Raw genomic sequence first — 27,350 nt, forward strand, 5'->3', positions numbered from 1 at the left:
GAATACGTGGGTGATCATCTGCTGCTTTCTAGGCACATTAACAGGGACTGGATCCTAAGTGAAAAGCAACAGTCAGGATTTGAACTCACACCCATACGGGATGCTAGCATTGCAGTCAACGACTTAACCTGCTCTCTCACAATGGACGCCCACATTTTTTTAAAATTGCTTACTTTATATGGCAGTGCGTTAACATGTTCAAAATTCAAAAACCCTCAGACGACTGCACATCACACAATCTTGGTTATTCATGGGCTCTTTCCTGAGAAGAACCAACGTTTCCAGTTCTGAGGGCCCTTTCAGAGTTTGCACACAGTTTCTCTACCAGTGTCAGTATACTACACACTGTTCTCAGCTGTGCACTTCTCACTTGCTGTGTCTCAGACACCAATGTATAACATCCACCCGCCTGCTTAATATCTATCTTCTCTTAGACATTTTGTAGATCTGACTCCTTTTCTTCCTAATTTTCTCAAAGACCAAACTATGCTTATCTCTCAGTTGGATTTTTCTAACAGCAGCTTAACATGCTTCTTTCTTTCAAAGCCAAGTGAACTGAAATTGGTTGTGTTATGTGGCAGTGAGGAAGACATTCTGAAACATGAGTCATATTGTATCTGGTGCATGAATCAGACCACCCTGAGTGTCATAGTACATGGTCAAAATTCAGTGAAGAAAAACTTGTTGAAAGTACTCAACATCATGTCTATGCTATAAGCAAGGCTGGCAAGTTTTTGTAATGGGCAAGAGTAAATACTTTCATTTGGCTGGTATATGGTTTCTTGTTGCAACTACTCAACTTGACAATTAAGGTGTAAAAGCAGGTACAGATTGTACATTAAATAAATGAGTATAGCTGTGATCCAGTAAAGCTTTATTTGTTAAAAAAAAGTTTACAAAATATAGTTTGCTGACTAGGGCTTTAAAATGTATCACTCTGGTGGCTTCCTTCAGGATTAATGTCACCACTAATAAATAAATAAATGTCAAATAAATTAAAAAAAAATTCAAATCCTCTGCACTGGTGGTCCCTGCTCATCTTGCCTTTCTCATCTACTACTGCTGTCCTGTTCATTTGAGAAAGCCCTTTTGGCGTTTCCCCAAGTAAACACAGCATTTTCTGTACCCAGGCCTCAGGTGTTCATGGATCCCTCTGCCAGGAAGGCTATCCATCCTGGTCTTTTCACAGCTCGTTCCCCATGAACTCTGTTCAAAGACTACTTCCTCAGCTTTTCCAGAACCCATGCTTTTTGGTCCCCTTCCCAATGTTAGTATCTGAAAGTGTATCATCTATTTGCTTTATTTATGTGTTTATTTTGTCTCTCTACCAAGATGTACTTATCTGAGAACATTTTGCTTGTCTTAGTGCTGTGTAGCCAGTAAGTCGATTAAGATCTGTTAAGTTTTAGATATTTAATATAACTGCTTGCTAGACAAACAGATGAAGAAGAAAGTATCTTTAAAAAAATGCTATTCAAATAGTAGTGGTTGTTACTCTGTTGGAGAGATGGGAATGAGAAGTGAAAACGAAAAAGAAAAATGGAATATGGTAAAACCATCATTGGCTCAAAAACCCTGGGGTTTGCATCCTTGGACAGGTGTCTAAGCACACAAAAACCCCCGCTTCCTTTTTTCTGAAAGAAGGATGCCAATACTTGCTGGGTATACAGATGGGAAAACTCAATCAATGCTAACACAGCTTCTGTTTCTACTGTAATGAGCTAGAACACTTAACATCCTCTACACAGGGCCTTCAGAAGCTGAATTTAACCAAAAATACCGCTCATTTAAAAATATTTTTAGATGTTAAATCATTTGTAAAAACAGGACAATCAATAACACCATTTTCCTTTCTGTTAACATATTTTTAATTAAAGGAAAAAGTGAAAACACATTATGACCAAATAAAAAATGAAGTTTTATCAAAATTTAAAAAAAGGTCTGCAATAAAAAAAAAACAGGACAACCATTTTTATAAACTCTCTATCTTGGCTTTTAACCTTCTGAGTTGCAGATTTCAGTAAGTTTCCATTTAAAAAAATAAACAAAAAGACTGAGGCCATAAATAACAATATAGTAGCTTGATAAAATTATACAAGTTCTGTTTAGTGAAATATTTATGCATTGGTAATATTCAATTGAACACAGAAAACAGATTAAAGTCTCATGACTAACAGACAATACAAATTAATGGGCAAATGGATCATAAACATTTTTTCTTTTCTTTTCCCATGGAGACTGGACAATTGTTAGCATTGTCATGGTATACCGATTTTAAACAAAGTCAAACTATTTGCGAGTTTTTCTTGGCCAGCTTAACCCAATCTTTCTATAAACACAAACAGAAGCCAATGTATCCAAAACATCCCATGGTTGAAGGGGTACTTGTAAGACAAGTTCTATTTGGTTGCAATGATGCATTCAAATGCCACTAGACAATGTAACTGCTCAGAAGTGCTGACAACACATTCGTTACTGAACAAATAGACAATCAGTTGTCCCTGGCGCTTAACCATTCATGCCTTCCAAACTCTTTAAATAGCCTTACTTCAACTGCTGATAAGATCACTCACTCATCAGTGTCAATCTTCAAATGACCTTTTATTAAAGGTGTGAATAGAGTGTGACAGAAATGATGTCAACAGAGACTTTTCTATGAGGTGATGTTTATGTAGGAGTCAAAGTATATAGCTCAGCAGAATCCTCTTGGAAAAATGATATCCCTATTTTGAATAAAAAACAGTTAATAGTTTTAAGGGTTTTCAGCATAGCTAAGAGAAATGGGACCATCCATCTCAATCTAAATCTTAATTAATTAAAAAAAATTTATCCAGGACTCTCAGGCTACACAGGAAAAAGAATGAAATATTTCCAAAATTTCTTCTTAATTTACAGAGTAACATGGTTATCACAGAATAATCATATATATTATTTATACATAACAGATATAACAAAATAAGCATAGAGATTTAAATACCTTTTCTTCAGGTATACTGTAACGCACATTTTCCAAAAATATTGATGTGTTTTCCACATTTGTATATCGTAAAAGAATATGAGCAAAATCTTCTTCACTGATTGTATTCATTCCATTTGAGTAAGAAAGGAATTCTATCTCTAGAACTTCTGTTTGGAGGTTATCCATGAATCTACCACAAAAATATATAAAGACTGAGGTAAATAGTCAATATCGTAAAATGGTTATTTGACAATCACTTCATTATACAATGACACAAAACTTCATGAAATTCTGTAAGAGCTGCATCACTTCATGATTTTGGATCCTGAGGCAAATCAGCTTCCCAGGCTTAGGTTTCCCCATTTGTAAAATGGAGAACAACAGTACCGTACAGGATAACAAAGATGTGCAAATTCCTAATTATTTTCATATTTATTGAGATCAACATACTGGGAAGATGTTTCCCTGTAAATGTATAGCAGATATTAATCAAGGTTTTTTTAAGTACTCTGTAATTTATTGGTATAGTTATCAGTATATTCACTGGTCTGTTGATTTTAATGGAAGAGTATACTTATCATACATATTACCTCCAAGTAAGATAGAAAGCGCAAACTGGTGAGCAATTCTGAACTAAATAATTTCTTTTTTTTTGGAAAATGAAAATTATAGAAAAGTTTATTTTGTTGTAATAATCTTTAAAATCCATGTAAATAAGAGGTCTTCAAAAAGCTCATGAAAATATAATGAAAAAAACTATACAGATTTCAATATTTTTCCCACCCAAAACAGAACTTTCATTTCTACTTTCTATGTTTTGAAAATATCCACATATATCTTAACATCATGTTTGACACTCTTAATATACAAATAAAAATTTTAAAGGAGCATGTTGACTTACTTGGCTTCACCTCTTAGAATTCTTTAACATGCAAGCTTTCTGTTTAGCCATTGTAGAAAATGCATTGTACTGATTGGACACTATGTACCAGACAGCTTTAGGGAGGCAGAGTGGACATATTCATTGCTTGGAGTTCAACATACTTTCAGAAGTACATGACATATTGCAATTTAATGATAATGGTGGTAAGCAACATTTACATAGCCAAGTCAAGCATTTGATGTATATTAATGTGATAAACATCACAATGAACTTTTTTTAAATTTAATTTTATGACCAAGTTTCATTGGCTCTGGGATTCCCCCAACCCGTCCCTGCCCGCTCCCCATGTTGAATTCCTCCACATTGTTGCAATATTACAGTTCATATTCAGATTTCTAAAGACTCTAATGTGTTAATAATTTTCTGACAATAAGCTTACCTATAAAAATCTTCAAAATTGAGCTCAGCTTTCCCTTTCTTCCCAAAAAAATGTACAAGAAGCGTAGTGTCTGCTACTAAACTTGTGATGTCATCAGCACGCTTAAAAGAAAACCACAATTTAAAAATTAGCTGAAAATAGAAATGGAATATGGATACCTAATATAGCCAGAGAAAACAAAATTTAAAAAATATATATATATATAGCCAGAGAATTTTACCAGCATACTGATATCAAGCATACAAACACATCAAAATTACAATGGAACACAGACTATATTAATAATGTAATTATTAAAATGAAGCTCAAAGTATGAACATAAAAATTATAAAAAATTCTAAAGGTAGCATTATATTTTAAGAAATTTTCAACTTCAAGTTATGCAGATTATATTCTATATAGTATGTAAAATAGTTGATTTTTTTGGTAAACCTCTAAGTTCTACTTTTATGTAGGTATTCAATTTAGGTTTTCTTAATCAACATGAAATCCATTTTTTAGATGCTCAACCGTGGCTAATTCTTCAGATGTCTTAGATATAGGGGAGTGACAAGAAAAAAGCCTTAGGCTCGCCAAAAGAATTTTTTTGAACCATGGTATTTTCCTGTAATAAATCATAATTATGATATTTCAAACAAATGATGTTACATTTTGAAAAAATTATCATAATAATTCTGACAATATTATCACGGAACTTATACAAGCAGCTTTTTTTTCCAAAGAAAAGTCTTATCTAATTTTTGAATCACTAAGAAATTAATCCCTAAAGATTTTTCCTAACTCAATAAACTAAATTCCAACAAGTATTTAAAAAAAAATACTTGATGATAGTCTTTTTAATGTTTAACGGGCTTGAGGCCAAAGCCCACTAAAATTTGGCCACAAGAAATGCCCAGCCATCTCCCAGCCATCTCCTAACTGGTTGGGTCTTCCACTCGGGTTCCTGCCCACACAAGGAGGAGTGAGGGAATAGTTAAAATTCCAAGAACCTTTCATGTCTCCTCCTCTTTCAAGAGGCACCCCACTTCCTGGTCTTCTCCCTAGAGGTGCTTTCCTCTTCCCTGGTTACTTGGCAAACAACACTTTTCTGTCTGTAGCCTATTCCTGGCTTTTTATTTCTATACTAAAATATATTTCTACACTGAAGAAAGACTCCACCAAGCTTTTCTGTTAACAGGTTGACCACTGTCCACCCGCCCATGAAATTTGTTTTACTTTGTTATGTATATAATGTATAGAAGGAACAAACAAGTGCTACTTTATAGTATCTTCTAAGATGTGAAAGAGGTTTCTGGTGTATGACAAAAGGAGTTAGTAAACGAGTACATTGAGTATGCTATATGTTAAAAATTTATAGGAAAGAATTCTTAAAATAGCTTATGAAACTGAACTGGCTAAAATGTTCTATAAGCATCACAGGTCCCTATACCTGCCCACTGACTGGTAAAGACAGGAAACGAATAGGTTATAGGCCAGAAGGTTCTTGGTGAGAAGACAGTTTTGCATTAGAATCTTTTTTTACCTTGGGTGAATTTAGTGGTTACTGTGTAGATAGTGGGAGACTGAAGTCCCGACTAGAAGTTTTAATCTCCAGATATTCAAGAGTGATATCCATTTCAATCATTTTTGTTAATTCATAAGTGGCGGGCCCTATACTTGCTAATACATACAAGAATCTGATCTGGGAACACCTCAAAGTTTCTTTTGGGGATCTCCCCAGTTGAAATGGCGGACTCAGAACCCTAACCAAGAAAAGACGGAAGACAGAACAGGTCAACCCACCACCTCAGCTATGTTGGCAGCGAAATACTGGGCAGATGGAGACTCTATGATGCACTATGTCAATCAGTGGATTCTTCAACAACCTCATCATGCTTGGAGTGGCAAGAATGATAGCGATTCATAACTGGTGAACTATCAAAACCACTTGAGCAAGGATCTCAGAGCATGCCTCACATCGGGGACCTGGAGTGGGTGGGAGACTGGGTGGGGCTTCTCCCTCAATATTCCCTTTACCTTAGATATATGAATAAATAAAATAAAATAAAATAAAATTCTATGCTATTAAAAAAAAAGAGTAGTTGCCTTTAGGCATTACGTTAGATGTTCTGGAAAGAAGGCTAATGTTCCTGGGTGGTGAGCAGGCGAGGAGGGGATAGGGAAGTATGCATGGAAGGGTTATCTTTCCATCAGATTATGCAAATTACCTACTTATTGTTCGGTAATTGTATATTTTTGCCAAGTAACATATTTCAGGAATTTTTAAAAGGACCAGCAGAGACCAAAAAAAGGGTTAATAATGTAGAAGTGTGATAAGGGACAAGAAAAGATTTTTAAATGGTACATTGTTTTTTGTTGATCTTAAAATAACATTTTATAGATCTGATCTATAGCTCTAAAATGGGCGATAAAAGAAAAATAAAAAGCTAGTGATCTTAGACAACCGCCAAAGTTGAATTGTGTTCCTGCAATGTCTTAATGTCCTTCCCTTCAGCTGACAGTACACTAAAGTGAGAGGACTTCATTTATACGGGTTTTAAGTAATGACCTCATTCAGCCAGCTCTTCCCATGCCTGCTAAACAGAGCAGATCCTCATTTACACTGTTTCACCAGTAAAATCTTATTAGGTTTAGGTTGCACTTCTCACTTCTCTAGATAACCCGGATGCAAAGAGGTATAAGTAACAGTTCGAAATTAGAGAAAAAAGTTAGAAAATGAAAATAAGCAAACTTTGAGCCTCTATCAGTGCAGCAGAAGTGAGCAGTCACTGAAAAATCCCACCAACGTCCATGGGAACGTGACTGTTATATAACTTAGGTCATACAAGGATTGAGACAAAAACAAAGACTTTATCCTATTGATTCCTGTGTTTACTGTTGAAATAAAATGAACTCAAGTGTTTTCAGGACAAAGCAGACTCCCTTTGCACCCCCACCCCCTAGGCCTTTTACAGGAAAGGCTATTATCTAATTTGGATTAAGAATTATTTCAAACTATTTCATAAAATGAAGTAAATAAATTTGCACCAAATACAAACCTCTCAAGCTACTAAAGAGCTTTAAGATCTTCTTTCAAAATACGGTTACAATGTACTAATACACTGAATCTCTATATGAAGAAGTCTTCAAATGTTTGATTTGTTAACAAAGATTTTGAATAACTACCACTTAAATTTATTACAAAGAAGTAAAGGTTAAAATAAGAAATAAATTTAAAATTTGCCTGTAGAACTCAAAATAATGTTCATATTCTTCAAGCTGTGCGATGTGATCATGACATCATTATATTAACTTATTATAAAATGATACTTTAAAATCATGGGAAATGGAATTAGAAAATAAGTTTATTTTGGTACAGAACAATATTGAAATCACATGCACATACATGATTTTGGCTGGAAAGTAGTTAGGGGGCCAAAGTGATCGGTCACCTTGCTGATTGTGCACCTGCAAGTGTTGGCATCGCATATGGATGCTGGCTCATGTCCTGGCTGCTTCACTTCCAACTCAGCTTCCTATGTATGGCCTCAGAAAGCAAGAGAGGGCGGCCCAAAGCCTTGGGACCCTACACTCCTTTGGGAGACCTGCAGGAAGCTCAGGGTTCCTGGCTTCTGGCTCCAGAGGAGGCTCAGCTCTGGTCATTGTGGCCATGATTCACTCCCCATGGGATGGAAGATCTTTCTTTTTTTCTCCTTGTCTGTAAATATGCCTTTTCAACTAAAAATAAGTAAACCTCTAAAAAAAAAAAAAAGAAAATAGAATTAACTCTGGAATGTTCAAGTCTTTATTTTATGGTTTTACAATAATTTAGAATACATGGCTTTACTATGATTTTAAAAATCTATGGTTAGAAATAGTTCTGGAATAAACATGAAAGACAAATATCCAAATATCTGCAATCATTAAAGAAAACTACTTTATCTCAATACTTATATATTAAATATATCAGAAGGAAATGCAAATAATTCCTTCTGAGCCAATCTGAATACTAAAATACTAATAATATAAATAATTCTATATTACTCCTGCATCCATAGTCATCTATAAGGAATTAAAATCAGCTGCAACTTAACTATAGTTATCAGTTGTTATTCTTTTAAATATGGGAAGGTGATATCAAATAATTTCTAAATAATTATTTTACTTTGGAACACAATAAAATTTTGTTTATTTTTCCTCTCATTTTTTTCTATATCATACTGATTTCATGATATTTGAGTAAACTCCTTAATTTAGCAGTTTATGATCATGGTGTGGCTAATGACAGCCAACACTGCAATTCTGTAATACTGTATGTCTACCAAAGGCATTTGCATCATAGAATGTTGAGGTGGGAAGAGACATGCACATTAGCTCTGAAAAGCTGTAGAAGCCAACTCCAGGACACCTGCTATCAGACCAAACATACTATCATATCATCTTCAGAGTATAGAAGACCTTATTTTCAGATTTAACTTAACTTTATAATACAATTAGCAGATTTTATCTACGATAATTAGTAACAGAGTTTATTTTCACTTTATTGGGAATGGGAAGGGAGGGGTAGAATAGATTCCATTAGCCAATTCATTCCCCAAATGCCTATAAGAGCTGAGACTGCACTAGGCTGAACCCAGGAGTCTGGAACACAATTCGGGTCTCCCAAACATGCAGCAGCTATGTAAGCACTTGGGCCATCACCTGTTGCCTCCCAGTGAGCATGTTAGCAGGAAGCTGGATTCAGAGGCAGATTATCCAGGATTTGAACCGGGCACTAAGGTATGGAATACCACATCTGGATTGACATCTGAACTGCTGTGCTAAAGACCTGTTCTTGTAGTAGGTACACAAGATTAAAAATATGCTGGAGTTTGGAAGATGGGCAGACAATGCTAAGATGACAGAAGCCTAGAAGCTATGGCACATTTGGTTTTCACAATTTCTTAAGGGTAGAGTGCCCAGTTGCCCTTATTAGTTTTTTAAATTATTATGTATGCATTATACTTATCTAGAGAATTGGGGGAGGGTAAGAAAGTGCTTTACTTTCACTCTCCAAACCTGGTACTACAGAGGCAGGTCTCCCATGTAGGTGGCGTGAACCCAGCTACTTTTCAGCTGCTACCTATCAGAGTGCTTGCTGGCAGAACACTTGCTATGCCACAATGCCAGTCCAGTATTCTTATTTTCAAGCACTGTCTTCTATGTGCTACATACCTAACTACAAAACGAAGTACTAAAATATCTGTAAATGAAATGCTATAAACATAGGGAAACATATTTTCATTCACTGGGGACCTTAATATTGCTCACGAGTGACAAAACTAATTTTTCCCTGCATGTTCCCAAGTCTAGGGATGGCAATTAACACTGCACCAGGAAGTAGTGATGGAACCAAGGTCACAACCAACCGTGCTTCACTTCTCTAAACTTAGAAACATTTTTTAAAAGTCAAAATTGAAGTTCAGAAAAACGAGAAACCCTCTCTAGAGAAATAGATAAAGCCAAACCTCTTAAATATGTCTTGAAAAGTTTATTTCAGTCTTTCTGAAAAGAATGGTAGCCTCCTTGAATTAATTTTTATACCACTTTTCATCTTGTTAAAAAGATTCATTTTTATTTGAATGACAGATTTTGCAGAGAGAAGGACAGACCGAAAGGTCTTCCTTTTGCTGGCTTACTTCCCAAATGGGTACAATGGCCAAGGCGGCGCTTATTTGAAGCTGGGAGCCAGGAACTTCTTCCTGGTCTACCACATGCATGCAGGGGCCCAAGAACCTGGGCCTTCCTCTGCTGCTTTCCAAGGCTATAAGCAGATAGCTGGTTCAGAACTGGAGTAGCTTAGACACTAACCAGTGCCTATATAGGATGTCAGCACCGCAGGTAGAAGATTAGCTTGCTACACTACTGTGCCAGATTAAAAAATATGTTATATAAAATGGTATACACCTAAAAGATATACTTGTAAAAAAAATCTAAAGCTCTGCTGACAGTGACTTAAAAACATCTGTGTGATAGGAACAGTGACCAAAAGTGCAGCAATAACGTGCTGATCTGTGTCAAATTTAAAAACAAAAATGAAACTGAAAATAAGGTCAGTCTGCTTTATATTTTCACTACCCACAAAAAGTGTCACACAAAGTTTTCCTTCCTTGATTGACTGACCGTGTCTACAAGCTTCCCCTCTTCCCTGTCCCCATTGCCTACTCCTGGTCTTAGTAAATCACTTAAACATTAGGAAATTTAATTGCTTAAATCGAAAAATCACTGAAGAGTCAGCTCTCTTACTAACTGAAACACTTCAGTATTTCACTTAACATTGGAAGCCATAAAATTAAAAGACATAATGAGACTATATTACTGTTTCCAAATTTCAAGAAAGTGATCCTTAGATAAAAGGCAATGCCACTTTCTTTTAATTAAGCTGGAAAGTTACATTTTATATAACAAGCAAATTCATTTAACCTAGACTATTAGAGATGACCTTGCAGCCCTTTTCAGTGTAGCTGACATAACCAACTACACAGCACACTAAGAAAATGGAAATCATGAATTTTATTTTGGCTTCATCTTTGTGACCTTACAGTGAAATGAAGACTAGATTTACAAACGGCAACTAGAGCAAGCACCCTGCTGGGGTGTGGTTATACCTCTGCGAGGTCGGAAAAGAGCGCTTGGCTTGTGTTCCGTCTCAGTGTATCCCAGTAGCTTCTCGAGACGAGTTCCTCAGCATCTGTTTTAAGTACCTGTAGAAGTTTTAAGAAGCACAACTGAATTATAAAGAACAGTGAAAAAGGATGATGATTTATTCATCTGACTCTCTTATAATCAGTCTCAAAATGAAAATACATGAGCTTACCTCTCTTCTACTGCACTCAACATTATTACATTACCATGGTATTTTCAAAGGTGTAGGTAATGGTATAAGCCACTATTTCTAAGTACAATGGAGCTTTGTCAAAAAGAATCAAATTCTCCAAGCCCTTCCTGCACTCTTTGATTGAATTGCACATAACTCTCAAAAAAGTTTGAGTTACATATTTCATTCTCATCTTTTCTTAAGTAATATCATTTGTTGAGGAGTTAGGTAATTTTTTGCTAACCTGTTAAATCATACTTAATTCAAAAATAAATTACTGTTGAGATCATCTATCTTGTTAGTAATCAATAAAAAAAAAAGCAAAATACTTTAGAGAAACTAAGTTCAAACCTACCCAAATCTTAAAAAATAAATATGCCTATTTAAATTAAACCACTGAGAGGTGCTCAGGGATTTGGTAGGTGGTACTGTTGAGAGTGGACAATAGGTACTTTCTAAGTTTTAATGCAAGGATAGAATACTAGCTTTTGGGCCCTGTGTGGTAGCCTAGTGGCTAGTCTTTGCATGCGCCAGGATCCCATAGGGGTGCTAGTTTGTGTCCTGGCTGCTCCATTTCCCATCCAGTTCCCTATTTGTGGCCTGGGAAAGCAGTGGAGGATGGCCCAAAGTCTTGAGACCCTGCACCTGCGTGCGAGTCCTGGAAGAAGCTCCTGGCTCCTGGTTTCAGGATTGGCTCAGCTTTCAGCTCCAAGCACTGTAGCCACTTGGGGAACGAACCAACAGAGGAAGATCCTTCTCTTTGTCTCCCTTTCTCTCTGTCATTCTGACTTTCTGATTAAAAAAATTTAAAAATGAACATTAGCTTTTTTCTCAATATTGTTTATCCTAAAGGAGATAAGATTAATTATAGTCTGATTTTTCTATAGAAATGTTAAACTGCAAACCTAATTTTGATGTCTATAAACAAAATCATTAAAATTATACAGTATTTGTTGGGATTAACCAGGGAATATTTCACAGACTGCGACTTGGAATATTTTAGTTACTATAAGACAAATGCAGAATCATGTACTTAAAATGTGACATCCTGAAAATAAGAACTTTTCTTTTTTATCTTTCATTTTTTTAAAGTCTGGTGCCTTTTAATAAATTTATCATGCATTTGGGAAGTATGTACAAAATCTTCTAGGCTTTAGTTCTTTCTTGTTTAAGGAGAAAACTTTGCCTGCTGACCATATTTTTAATAATGCTCAAAATCATGCTAATAATAAAACATTATTTATTATTATTTATTATTTACCCCCTTGACAACATGTTACCAAAAGTATAAATGTAGCAACATGATAAAATTTACTCATTCTCTTCAGTTACTAAATAAGCACTAACTAAGCAATTATATACTACAGAGGTTAAAAAAAGAGCTAAATATTGTGCCACCACAGTTTGTTTCCTATTATATTACAGAATACTTTCAGTAAGTACAAGTTAAATTAAATGCTTACTGTCATGCATTATTCACACATTTTAAAACAGATGCATTTTAAAATAGAAACTTCTAGAAAGTAAGTTCATGATAAAGTAACTAGAAAATAAGGCTTACTCTGCATTTTTAGTAGGAGAGAAATAGGTTTTTTTTCCCCCTACAAAGCCATATGCATTTCCTACTTCCAAACAGTGGTCACCATCACATATACACACATGTGAATACACACGGTATTATACAAATATTTATAACATATCAGGAGATAGCTTAACAAACCGTATATTTTCTGAACACAGAAAAGAAGCCAACATACTTAAATAGGTATACTGAATATCTGACAGAACATTTTTCATTTTTTCTTTTTCCATATACAGTAATTTTCTAAAATATATGTTTATGAAGATAAGACAATTTTCAAATTAAAATTTTAGAATTGTATCTATGAAATACATGGAATTTCCTTTTTGCATTGCCATGTTAACATAAGAACTGATGGGAAATGTTGTAGTAATTACCATGCATTTGCTGTGACACTGAGAATCAAATGAACTTATAAGTTCCTTAAAAATGAGCAAGTATCTTATTTAGAATATAACAGCTTAAAAAGTGTCCTCCTACGGAAAGCTTTTCCACTTAACATTTCTCTCTAGAAATCAAATAATATATGATTGAACTACTACTAACTGGATGCATCAATTTATGTTTTATATTACATTATCTTTTAAATTATAAAGCTTTAAAGACAGGGAAACACCCTTAAAGAAACTATTGCTGCCTAGTAGATCAGGAATAAGCCTTGCATAATCATTGATCATTACATATTGGTCTAGATTCAGTATTTACTTTTTAAATAAAAACTTAGATAATGAAATTGAGTAAATTTTCAGAATATGTATAAGTGGTAGAAAATTTAACACTATAAAAATATACTTAACTTGAAAGTGGCCAAACAAATCAGGTTGGATTTTTAAAAATTATTTATTAACTAAGAATTATTTGTTTATTTGAAAGAAAAAGAGAAAGACAACATTCCATTGGCTGGTTTATTTCCCAAATGGCTGCAGTGGCCAGGGCTGGGGTATGCTGAAGTCAGGAGCTGGAACTCAGCGCAGCTCTTCCAGAGAGGCAGGGACCTAGCCATATTGGGCCATCATATTCTGCCTCTTCAGGAGTGCCTTGGCAGAAATCCTGGGGTCAGAAGCAGTGAGAACTCAAATCCAGGCACTTTGATAGGCATATCACTAGCTGTACCAAATAATGCCCACATTTGATTACTGATAAACCAAATATTCTCATCTTAGGGTGTATTTTATGGGTATAAGATTGTGAGATTCAGTAAGGGGTAACTTTAAACAGTGAATTAGTGAATAAATAATAACTAATAAATGTGAAAGTAAATTTAAACAAGCATCTGCTGTACATGTTACAAAAGTTGAGAGTAGGCACTTAGACCAGCGATTAAGACAGCTGAAGAAACTGTTTCTGCTACTCAAAAAGGAGATGCGAACGGAGCTGCAAGCAAGCAAAGAACGAACCAGCAGATGGAAACTTTTCTCTATCTGCTTCTCAAAAAAAAAACAAAAAAAAAAGAAAAAGAAAAAAGGAAAAGAAACAAAACACCAAAAAACAAAAACAAACGAACAAGGTCAAATATGTGGGACTAGAAAAATTAATGCGAATACGGTACAACAATTTCAAATACCCATGCCAGAAGAGGATTGAAAGACATTAAAGTATTTTACCATTTTAGAGTTGTAGAGAAGATTCAATGCCATCCAAGTGTAGATTCTATGTAGTAAGTATACTTATTAAAAATCTCAAGATTAGCAAAACAAAGACTTTAATGTAGTATGTATCTTCCAACTCAGAGAAAAATAAAAAGGATAAATAAATGACTTAACTTCAAAAGAAGGGAAGCAGGGGACAGTCAAACATGAAGAATAAAATGACTACCATAAAATGAATGCAAATCAATTAGCAAGCACAATAATGTGAACTTTATTCTCCAGTTAAAGAAATAGAAATTGTCAACACCAATTAAAAAAAAAAAGCACAATTCACAAAGTACACTGTAGAAAAAAATATCCCTAACAAATAAGGAAAACAAGAGATTAAAAAGATTCAATAAGGTATTAATGAAAGGCTGGTAGCGAGTATCATCCTTCTCACTGAGAATAACTGGAAAATCTGGTACAAAGTCATCTTACAGACATTTATTTGCCTCTGGCACTGCTGGTGTACAAGCAACTGTGTCACTAACACATCTGGTCCCAAGTTATATGAGGCAGTGTTCCCAGAGACCAAAATCACTACACTCTCTCGTGCCACATATCCAGTTAAAAACACAATGCTATAAGAACAAAAGAAATCCTCTTAAGAATGTATCTGCTGAAGAGTAAAATATAATTTTGTTAAACTGTATGCTGAATAAATATCTACTGTATTCTGAGTCAGTGAAATGGGAAGTGTGCATGAAGTACCTTTGCTGCATACCCAAGGACTACTAGAGTTGCTGGAGGAAAGAATATGATGATTTGTGTTGCAAAAGTAGAACCAGTTCTTTTGGAAAGAACTGATGGGCAGATGAAGATTATTAATGATTGTAATTGTTCAGTATTTGGTAGATTTTTCCCTTCCTTCCTTCCTTTCTTCCTTCCTTCCTTCCTTCCTTCCTTCCTTCCTTCCTTCCTTCCTTCCTTCCTTCCTTCCTTCCTTCCTTCTTTCCTTCCTTCCTTCCTTCTTTTCAAAATGAAACAAATGAGGTTATCACTCAGAGCAAACTGCAAGTGTTTCTTGCCAAAGGAATATACTGCAACAGACTGAATGCAAAAGCAACTATGAGATGAGCTATCCTCCACTAAACCAGACATTAAAGAGACTTGTACAGAATGTAAAGCAGTATCACTCTCCTCACTACATTTATAATTTTCATAAAAATGTTTACATTAACATGTAAGGATTTGATTGTTTTAAAACAACTTAGTAAATGTTTAAATTCTCCACTTATATTTCTAATATGCTAAATAAAAATAATTATAACCTCTACAGCCAGATTTTTGGATCCTCAGTTTTCAACAATGAGGACAACACGACCAAATGTTTGAGAACCACTGTTTATAGCAATACAAGAGAATGAACTAGGACTTGACTATAACAATGCAGGTGGACTTGACAATCATAACATGGAAGCAAGACTTTGTATGATATGATTCCTTTTTACATGAAGTATAAACTGTGTGAGCTTAAATTACACTGCTGAGGATAGAATCAGCAAAACACAGCCGCAAGTGATGTGTGTGAGAGTCACGTTATCCTTCCAAGGACAGTGAGGAGCCTGTCTGGGGGCACTGACAGAGAGACTTCTTGAAGGGATTGCAGTATTTCTTTTTTTATTTTCCAAAGATTTATTTTATTTTTATTACAAAGTCAGATATACAGAGAGGAGGAGAGACAGAGAAGAAGTGGAGCTGCTGGGATTAGAACCGGCGACCACATGGGATCCTGGCCATTCAAGGCGAGGACCTTAGCCACTAGGCCATACCGCCGGGCCCTGCAGTATTTCTTTATATATATGGTGTCTAAAATTTTACATTCATTTACTTCATATTTACACTGTATTTGCAGTCAATTTTCGAACTCAAAAATATGTTTAAAAATCATCACTGTAGGAGAAAACTTTTTAAAATGACAGTAAATTTAATGTTAACTAAAATAAAAATAGCATATTTATTCTGATTAATTAAATAGATATGAAGGTGAAAGCATTTCTGGAGATTCAGGTGCAGTATGTAGTAGAAGACTCAATTTACTAAGAAGATATAAATAGTTTATATTCTTATACAGACAACAGAAATTAAGATACTATAAAAATTATCAAATTGATCATTTTTATATGTAATTTAAAATATTAAGACAGGTAAAACACAAAAACATGGACAATGATACAAAAGATCTAAAATTCATAACAGGCAGTAATATATATGAGGCTACTTTAAGAATTTCATGGAAAGTGGAGTTAAAAGATAAGTTTATTTCAGTGCAAAAATTTTTGAAATCTGCATATTCATATATATTACAACCCTTCAGCACAAAATTAAGAAAACACACTCTTTTCAAAAACACATTATTTATGAACATTAACACTGTGTTAGTTCATAAAATAAGACAGATGAACACCAAGGATGAATGAATACGGCTAGGTTTTTCTGATGGCAGTGGAATTAGAGTGATTGAGAATAATCTTTAAGAAGCCACAGAAAAAGTATGCCTGAATCAAATATGCTTGACCCTTGTCTTACTTATTTTTTAAAAAAGATTTTTATGTTTCTTTTCATTACTACAGAAGAGCTGGCTGTATGAGAAAAGGATCAGGATTATTTTAAACAGAATTATAAAGGTGGACATTGTCTTTATGGATACAAAACTGTGATAAATTTTACAATGTAGCAGGGAATAACTGAACATAGGCAGAGTCTACTGTAAAAATGATTCAATTTTGACTCACTAATATAGAGGCCACAGGATCTCTAGCTCAACAGTAGAAAAACCAAGGAGGGCCACGGCCTTCTCCCTCAATGTAGAAAATCAACTATTAGATAGTTAGGGTACTTAAAAAAATCACACTGTGGTGGTTATTGGAACAGCAGGTAGGTACACAGGTGCAACCCACATCTCACATTGGGGTTCCTGGGTTGAGTCACCCCACTCCTCTGCTTCAGATCCACTACTTGCTAATGTGCCTATTGGCAGAAGGCTTACGATGACTCCATTAGTTGGGTCTCTGCTACCCTCGTGAGAGCCAGAGTAGGTTCCAAGTTTCTGGCTTCAGCCTGGTCAGGTCCTGGCTCTTGTGGATATTTGGAGAACAAACTGGCAGATAGAACACAAATTTTTTTGAAGTACCCTTGCATCTCTTAGGTTATATTCAGCTCCATGATCTGTACTCAAAATATAGTATACCTCGATTTTTAATACATAACTCTAGAAGACAGCAGATAATTGCTAGTTAATTTATAAGAGCGTACTAACGTGTGTGTGTACACTTACATCAGTGGTATTTTCAGACTGGCTGAATTTTTATCTAAATTTAATTTGTTTGCAACTTTTGTAAATGATCCCTTTTCAATTAAAAGTTTCTTCTATGGGAATAAAAGTTTATAAAATTGACTAAACTTCCAAGGAAGTTGAAAAATCATGTTGTCCATTTAAGAGCAGACAGAACTAACATCAAATTACAGTACTTTAGAATATGCATTTTACTATGGAAAAAGCTGTCACTAGTAAAATAATATAAAGACTACAAAACAATAATAAAATGTAAAAGTCACATATTTATTTTATCAAATAAATATAAGCAAATTACCACATTAAGTCTGTTTTTATTATTCTCTTAATGTCTTAATGACTGCACTTTGTATAAACAGTTAGATGTAAAGCTGTATTAAAAACAATTTGAGAAGCATTTTTTCCAAAGCATATAACCATCTTATATGAAAATTACTTACAAGATTAAAGGAAAATAAGAACTGTCATAGATAGAAAATGGATTAAACAATGATGACACAGTAGATAGAAAAAGAAGTCATAAATTCATAAATGTTCTTAACATTTATTAAACTTCCCAGGGCATATGGCTTTATACACTATGGAGTTTTAATCATATACATTCTTATAAAATTTTAGATCACTGACAGAAGAACCTAAAAAAAAATTAAGAAAATTATAGACTTTACTTAAAGGAAACTGATGATTTTACAAAATAAACTAAAAATATCTTCTAAGGAATTAAAACAATTACTCAACTACACGGATCCCATTCCTTCTTACCAGGCAAAATATCTTAGGTTTACTTTATGACAAAGCAATCTCCTCTATATGTTCACACCCAGAACAGGGATTAGCATTTATTGTTTGGAAATGGGATTATCCAAAAGGAGGTATATGTGTACTTTTGGATCCATGCACTAGTAATAGAATCTTTTCAGCAGGGTAACAGTGAACCATCTGAATTCAAGAGCTTCCCAGGTGCAGTTTCTGCATTGTGAGTACCCTTTTAGGTGACAGAGAATCCTAGGAGAAATTATATAATTTGTGCTCATTTACACGCAGACAGGCCAAGGCCCAATTTTAGTATATTAAGTACTAATGAACTGGGCTAAACAGCAAGCTATGGTTTTCTCAAGAAAGAAGAAAGTTCAGCGTTAGAAGAGTACATTTGGAAACCTACATGTATGAATTTGTTTCACAACAAGAATCATAATTTCTCTTTGAGAAGTAACACGACATTGTGACATGTTGAACATACCAAGTAGCATCTTGGCCCAGATAAAGCAAGCTGGTAATCAAAGTTTTAGAGGAAAAAATGTGAGAAACACTAAAAACTAAAAAAAGGGGGAAAAAGTATCCATGATTTCATTCTGTATGAGAATTGAACAAAAGCTGCGTGCCAGATGGCTAGATCAAGATCTGTACCACTCGTGTTCTACTGCAGGAGCACAACACGAGTATTGGTTCTACACTTCGGATCCGGCTCTTCAGACACTGCTGAAAAATAGAGGTTTTCCATTACTCTGGCAGGGTGTTCGCTCACGCTTGGCTTATTTTAATCTAAAGTTGTAAGACACACAATAACTCTGCTTTAGTCTTCTCACAAGTCCAGGAAGGAAATGTAAAATTCTAGCTTGGCTGCACTTTGTTGCATTCAGTAAATCCCAAAACATTCTAAATAGCAAATATAGCTTTATAGAAACAGAAAACATTATAAGTTATAACAGGTGAGGGCTATCTACATAAAGAACATGTAAAGTATTGTACATACACTATTAGTAGGAGAATGGTATCCATAAAGTTGAAGACGCTGACATAGAGCACAAAGGGGCCAAATGAAGTGTCACATTTCAGAATGAACCCAAGTATAGCAAAAGAAAAAAAGGAAAAAGACGACAAAATAATCAATTAGGAAGGGTAAATCATTATGCTACATTCTCTATAGAGCACACACACAATACAAGTGGGATAAATGTTAAAGATGAGTAGCAAAGTTTTAAAAATCTTACATAATTAAGCATTAAATGAATCTGTGCTCATTTCAACCATTTTCATAGTAATACTCTTATAGCACTATTGCTTTGAGTAAAACATTTTTTTTGTAAGTAAGCAATTTCAGTCAGACATGCTTAAGCAATCTTACATGGGATGGGGGTAATCTAGATGTGGCAGCATGGCAGTGGAAATGGCAATGAGAGACCTGTACTGGATCCTTGTTCTGCAACTGTCTGCGCTGTGACATTAGGAAAGTTAGCCAACACCTCCAAAACTGACTTCTCATCTGGACACAAGATATACTTACCTGAGAGGTCTGTAAGGAGGACTCAATGGTAGTAAATTTACACTGGACATAGCAGAGAGCTTAGCACATGATGTGCCCTAAGATATTTTATGTCCATTATCCCCTTCTCCTTTGAGGCACAGTTTTATGTTGGTATGTAAATCATGTTAGCTTTCATTTTGAATTAGTTCTGATTTGAGTATGCTAATATTCAGTTTAAGCAGCTTTGTGCTTCTAGTAAATAAACCAGAACTTCAAGTTTTATTGAGTGATCTTTGTTGAGTTTCTTTATTATAGTCCACATACTATTAAGTATCCTTAGATTTTATCATTTATCCTCCTAATAATCACCATGATTATTACACTGTTGATTCCTATTGCAGAAATGAAAAAAAAAAAAAAGCTGAGGCACAGAGAGGTCCAGGACCTTGCTCAAAATCACTTATGTAAGGAATGGCAATGCTAATATTTACACCCTCACAGTCTGGCTCCTGAGTCTGTGCTATGCTGTCTCAGATGTGGCCCATGCTTCAGCACAAGCTAAATTTTAATTGTTTTTAAATAAAACAAACTACTGTAAAAAGATGTAGAGTATTATCTGTTCAGTCACCTTGATAACACCAACAGGCATAATAAAGAATCCTCTGCAGGAGGATTCTCAGATCTGCATTAGCTGACAATTAGTATCAACAATAAATTATTACTAAGTATACACTTCATTAAACATAGCAGTAAGCATTTGCTTGTATTGCTGTGGAGTTCTGTGATATCAGAGACTAAACTAAAGATGACTTCTGAATTGCTTTAAGGATTAGTTCTGAAAGTCAAATTATGTAAATAAGATTTCAGGAGAACTATTTAAATTACATAAGACAAACATTTTTGTGGTCCCTTTGGAGATCAATGGCTTTAGTAAGCACTACTTTAACAGGTTAGTGTCCCAGGTGCTCTGTTCCAATCCAGCACCTTACGTATGATCTGGGAAATCAGGGAGGACTGTCCAAGTACTTGGGTCCCTGTACCCACATGGACCTGAAAGAGGCTCTTAGCTCTGACTTGACTGGCCCAGCTCAAACTGTTGCAGGCAACTGGGGGGTGAACCAGCGGATGGAACACCTCTCTGTCACTCTGTCTCTGTAACTCTGCCTTTCAAAAAACACACACACACATATTTATGTGTGTGTATATATACACACAGAATACAATTTAGAGTATTTGGGTACTTATTGCCTTATTGAATCAAGTTAGCAAAATTATGATGTCACTACCATAAAATATTTGCATTAAATCATTGCTAAATTTCCTTTACTTTGGCTGCAATGAAGCCCAGGACCATGTTTTGTGTTGATACTGTAGTTTTTCCTAGTGTGCATTATTTGCTATTATATTCTCTTTGTCTCCCCTTATTACTTGATGTGTATATATTAGTAAATATTAGTGTTTAGAATTAAATTATATTTTTATTTGAAGATCTCTAATTTCTCTAAAAGAAGTATTAAATAAAATAATTGCACTTCCATCCAGGGAAATACTATTTTATCACTAAGGTACATTCATTAACATAATTCAGCCTCCTTAAGTAACATTAATAATTTATTTCTCCAATCAGTTATTTTTGCAAATTAAAATAACTTTTAACTATTTCAATACATTAACTATAGACAACAACATTTAAGAAGGTATTAAATTATCTAGTCTTTCTTGCTAAAAAATAAAGCTATTCATATAGGATTTATTAATTATAATTTTAAAACCATAAGATCAAAATTGAATGTAGAATTAACATCCCCTTCAATACTTTGTTAGAATTACAATGAACTTTTTGATTTTTTTCAAGAATGTTTTCCATATCTTGTCAGCAGTATACTGCGAATGATCCAAGAACTATCAAGAATTTTGTAATTGCTAAATAACTATCAAGCATCATACATTTTGTAATCCTGACAATGTTTTTACTGAACAAAATATAAATATATATTTCACAAATATACTGTAATTTACTATAGCAGCCATCTGCTTCAGAGAATCCATGTTTTTAAAAAATTCTAGGGCCCAGTGCAGCAGCCTGGCAGCTAGTCCTTGTCTTGCACGTGCTGGGATCTCATATGGGCACCGGTTCTAATCCTGACGGCTCTGCTTCCCATCCAGCTCCCTGCTTGTGGCCTGGGAAAACAGTCAAGGATTGGCACAGCTCTGGCCGTTGTGGCTGCTTGGGAAGTTAATCATCGGATGGAAGATCTTCCTCTCTGTCTCTCCTCCTCTCTGTATATCTGACCTTCTAATAAAAAATAAATAAAAATTTAAAAACCAAAAAACAACAAAAAATTCTAATACATATTCTTAGAACAAAGGGAACAATAAAATACATTGCACCTGTCTGATGTTAAATGCCTGAAATCCATTTAGAACAATTAAACTACTACAGAGGCAAACTCATTTACAAATGAAGTAACTATTATTTATAGGCCAGCAAATATAAATATTAGTATTTCTGGTTCCTAAATAGCACATGAAGATACAGTATAGCGAATGAAAGCACTGGTTTTCAAGTTGGCCAGAAGTGGGTTCAAATCATAACTTTGCCATTCAATAACTGTGTAACATTGGTGAAGACACTTAGCCTTTCCATTTACTAGTTTTCTCATTCACAATTGCAGATAGGAGAATTGTTGGGTAGATGAAATGAGAAAAGGCTTGTAAACCACCTAATTTAGGGCCAAGCTATACGTCTCCATGTCTGCTTGTTAATCGGATGCATACCTGGCCTGTAGTCAGGCTGATATACTTGCGACAAACAGAAAATTGGTAAGACAGAAATACAGTTTACTTGTAACCTCAAAATATGACAAAAATCATGCATCTCAAAAGAATCTATAATGAATAGTTCTAAGAATGAAAAAGTTACTTCCTCATATTTATTTCAACATTCATGTTATCACTATCCTTCACATCATTAAATCTTTGCAATTCACCTTTAAATCTTTATATGCATAATGATCTGTAACAATCTATTATAAGATATACCCTTCAAATCTCACAAATAACAATAATATGAATGAAATGATTCAATGAATAATGAATATGATTATGAATACAGATGTAAGATATCAATATTTGACAGAAATACTGATACTAATGCATATAAATACTGAAGTAATTTCTCTACATGGAAACTTCAGAAAGTTTTCAGGAAAAGGTCAGTTCCAAAATTGCAAACTATAGTTAATTCTTCTTAACACAAATAATTCTCATTCACGAAACCCACCTGAGATTACTATAAAATATTCTTACCAGCATTGCACGCTTTTCTTCATCTCCTTTAGTTTCTCTCTTTTCATTTTTTTTCCTAAATATCTCTTGAAGCTGAAAAGAATATCAATTTAGAATTAAATACCCAACAATAGTTTTTGGGCACCTGAAAATACCCTGTATCAGGAATTTTCTTAAAAGAAAACCAAAATGGGCCCAGCACGGTAGTCCTCACCTTGCACAGGCTTGGATCCCATATGGGTGCCAGTTATAATCCCAGCAGCCCCACTTCCCACCCAGCTCCCTGCTTGTGGCCTTGGAAAGCAGTAGAAGACAACCCAAAGCCTTGGGGCCCTGCACCCATGTGCGAGACCTGGAAGAGCCTACAGGCTCCTGGCTTCGGATTGGCGCAGCTCCGGCTGCTCTTCCTCTCTGTCTCTCCTTTTCTCTGTATATCTGACTTTCCAATAGAAATAAAAAAACAAAAAAAATTAAAAAAAAAAAGCCTCATCTCTCAAGATTTCAATATGTCTTCCAAGATAAACAAAAAAACAGATTCTTTGATACTAGAAACTCCCAGTCGATTTAAATATAATTAATGTTACAGTATTACTCTATCTTGGAGACATAAAGACGTAGCCCAAGAACACATATAAAAGGAAATGAAGCCTCCTGGGGTTTCAGTGAATTGGGGTAGAACTCAAGCACTTTTGTTTTGAGTTCAGCTTCTGTTAAAAGGGTCACTTAATGCACTCAGGGCTCAATTTGCTCGTTTCATTTTTAAAATCTATAACTTGACAAGTGGAAGCTTAATCCTAACTCTCCATTGGTTTTCTGGAAACTTTACTGCCTTTATATAATTTGGACAGCTAACTCAATCATTTTATAGTCAAAAGTAAATAAAATATAACATGCTAAAATATACTCTAAAATACAAATAGTTTCATAATCACAAAATTATTTCTACATATTGTAGTGAAAATCATGAATTATAGTAACTATATATAGACAGGATTATCATAAATAACATCCCAATTCTGCATCTTGGTTTTAATAACTCTACCAATAAACATCCCATATAAAGCGGTAGTACAGAAACTGAACAGGGTTGACAACTGTAAATGAGTGACAGCTTTTGCTGAAGTAGAGGCGAATAGGTTCTGTATGATTGTTTCCAACACTTATATGCACAGATAACATTTCAAGACATCCACATCAGCAACTTTCAATGGACTGAATTCCTAAGTTAATCCTTCAGTCCGTGGTGGTAGGCTTTGGCAGTGTTGACACAGAATACCTATTCAAAATTATCTAAATAATATCTTCATCTTTCTAGTTCCTAAAAATACATATGTACACTATCAAAACAAAGATGTGTTAAACTAAACTTGTCTATTATGGGATGATAGACTATATGGGTATCTCCATTTGCTGGAATAAAATGGAAAGCTTCCCATCATTTTGCAGGACAGCACAGTAAAGGCTTCAGGGCCAATGGCTTGGCTCATTCTCCACCCTGGGCAAGGGTTACCTGGTGTTAGTTTAAGCTTTTTGATAAACCCAATTAGCTAGTCTGCTGTTTTCCCTTTCATCGACCAAATTAATTTTAGATTCTTATTTTTCTTTACTACAGCAGGAAAGAATGACCTCATAGATTCCTTTTGTGTTTTAGCAACTTATGGAAGTACAAACTTCCTCAAAAGGCATTCTGAGGGAATTTCAATGGCTATGTTACAAAAAAACAAAACAAAACAAAAAAAACCCAAAAAACATGACTTTTTATGTGTCTTCTGCTTCTTACTGCTTTCATCACTGTAACACAACATCTAAGAGTAGCTACTTAAGAAGAAAAGAAGATGTTTTTGGCTCATCATTGCCTTGGTTCACTTTCCAAATATGAACGGGCTGCTTTGGTTTCGCTGTCTGGTAAAGTCAGAAGCAGACTGTGTGTGGAGGAATTATCACACAGTAAGCTGCCAAGTGAGGCTCAACTTGGCTTTACAATAACAATCCTCTTGTCAGCATTCCTTTCTGAGCACAAATCAGGCAATGGCCTAAGGACTTCTCACTTACTCACTTCCTCAACAACATAAATGGTTTACATTTCTACTATCTAGTACCTATAATTTATGAGTTTGGGATTTAAGCACCATGCATGGATTCAGGAGTCAAATTCTGTTAAAAAAAATGGCAGAGAACATTGAAAAAAGTTTTGAACCTAAATGCTAAGGGTAGATATTGATACTCTAAAGGAATAAATAAATACTAACATATTTTGGACAAAAACCAGAACATGTATTTTATCAGAGGAACAAATGCAGAATATATGAGTTAAGAAAAAGTTCTGGAAAGGAAGGTGGAAAGTTGAATGCACAGCTAAAGATGCTGTAAATTTAGCAGCTACATTGATTTTTTTAAAAAGAGAGAGAAAAAATGAAGAATACTCTCAGCCCTTGTTTCAAAAAAAGAAGGAAAAGGAAAGTGGGGACAAGACTGGAACATAAGGAAGTAGTGAGTGGAGGAAAAGGGTAACATATGTATAGAATTTACACAGAAGAAGAAAATTTCGTATGGCAATGTTGTGACTTGGTGGCTGTTATGGCAGGGAATGAATGCTGAGAAGATGCAATCTCAGGATTACCTGTTACCAACTTAGTAGAAAATAACTGACACATTTTTACATGTCCAAGTTGGCTATAAGTCAACATATTCCTCTGTAAATGTTTATTTTTTTATTTGTATTTTAAAGAGAGAGAGAGGGGGAGATATATCTTCAATCAAGTGGTTCAGAGTCTAAATGTTTACAGCAGCTCAATTTGAGCCAGGTCAAAGCCAGCAGCCAAGAACTCCTTCTAGATCTCCAAATGGGTGGCAGGGACCCAATATTTAAGGCATCATTTGCTCCCTCTTTGGGTGCTCTTTAGCAGAACCCTGGATGAAAATCAGAGTTAGTAGTTGATTCCAAGCACTCTAACTGGATGCAAATCAAGCCAAGCAGCAGGTTAAGCTGTTGTGCCACCACACCCTACCCTAATATAATCATCTCTATGCAATAAATATAATTTATACTTGTATAATGTAAATATCAAAATCCTAATGATGCATAAACACATGTAAGCAGTATTTAATTACTGACCAGATACAACACAGAAGATACATACCACCAAAAACTCCTTTTTATCTACCATCTCATTGCCATCCGTGTCAAACATGTTGAAAGCTATTCTAAAACCAGCATGTGGCTCTGCCAGAAAAAAAATAGAGAAATTATTAGTGAAACAAACAAAAACCACTATATTTTACAGTATAAAATGTGTCAGTTACAAAGTTATTTATATGCTGCCCAGAAATAATTTTTAATAAAAAATTTGAAAGCAATACGATACTATTAAATATAATGAAAGCTACATAGAAGTACCATATTTCTGCTTTACTTACAAGGAATGTTCAAAAAGTTCACAGAGAATGTATATTATTTTAAAAACTCCTATGTGTGGATTTCAAAAACATTTATAGTGAAAAAAAGCTATTTTAAACTATATTTGTTCCATCAACCTTTTGAGGTTCCCTCATATAGCACAATAGAAATAAAATAATAAAATTTAAAAGTATCTGTGTGATATTTGTTGCATATCACTCAAAAATTTATCTACTTTTCTTCTAAAAATACACATTCTTTTTCTTACCCGAAGTATATCAGTTTGTTTAAGAAAAAAATCAGCTTACAACATTTGAAATATTTCCCATATTTTTAGAGTGGAAGAAAACAAATTTAAAATGAGATTAATGGATCAGTTCTTACCACTGGGAGTTATATGTGAAATGACCAATGAAAAATTGCCTATTTCAAGAGTATTGTCTGGGTTTAGGCTTAGACTTCTAGAGGATTAAAAATAGGCATATAAAAAAATAAAGTGTGCAAGTATAATCCCTAATTTCCTCCAAAATACAAAGCACAGTTGCTTTTCTGGAAAAGAAAGACTCATATACTACAAACTGCTTTAATAGGAAATTTGAAATGAGGTTAAATCTCTTTCCTATTTCCACCTCTAGAGCACAAAGAAAACTTGAAAGTGTCCTTCAAAGAGGAACTCAGTGTTTAAAGCCTTTCGCAAAACATCTGACCATTTTCATTTGAGATAACCAACAAATTTCTTTTTTTTAAAAAAAAGATTCATTTATTTTTATTACAAAGTCAGATATACAGAGAGGAG

At 34.6% G+C, this 27,350-nt stretch overlaps 1 protein-coding gene across 1 annotated transcript in view; it reads right to left on the reverse strand.

Annotated features, from left to right (window-relative positions):
• MICU3 (mitochondrial calcium uptake family member 3) overlaps window positions 1–27,350 on the reverse strand; it is an 83,094-nt gene that overhangs the window by 13,538 nt on the left and 42,206 nt on the right. Inside the window, exons 6-11 of the mRNA XM_040966018.1 lie at window positions 26,298–26,380; window positions 23,179–23,250; window positions 19,378–19,416; window positions 10,908–11,003; window positions 4,282–4,382; window positions 2,978–3,149 (exon numbers count right to left, since the gene is read on the reverse strand). Of these exons, the coding sequence (XP_040821952.1) occupies window positions 2,978–3,149; window positions 4,282–4,382; window positions 10,908–11,003; window positions 19,378–19,416; window positions 23,179–23,250; window positions 26,298–26,380 (563 nt within the window). The remainder of the gene's footprint in view (window positions 1–2,977; window positions 3,150–4,281; window positions 4,383–10,907; window positions 11,004–19,377; window positions 19,417–23,178; window positions 23,251–26,297; window positions 26,381–27,350) is intronic.

This window comes from Ochotona curzoniae, unplaced genomic scaffold (assembly GCF_017591425.1).
Source record: "Ochotona curzoniae isolate NIBS_2020 unplaced genomic scaffold, NIBS_Ocur_1.0 scaffold_4505, whole genome shotgun sequence".
In the NCBI taxonomy this organism is placed as follows: Eukaryota; Metazoa; Chordata; class Mammalia; order Lagomorpha; family Ochotonidae; genus Ochotona; species Ochotona curzoniae.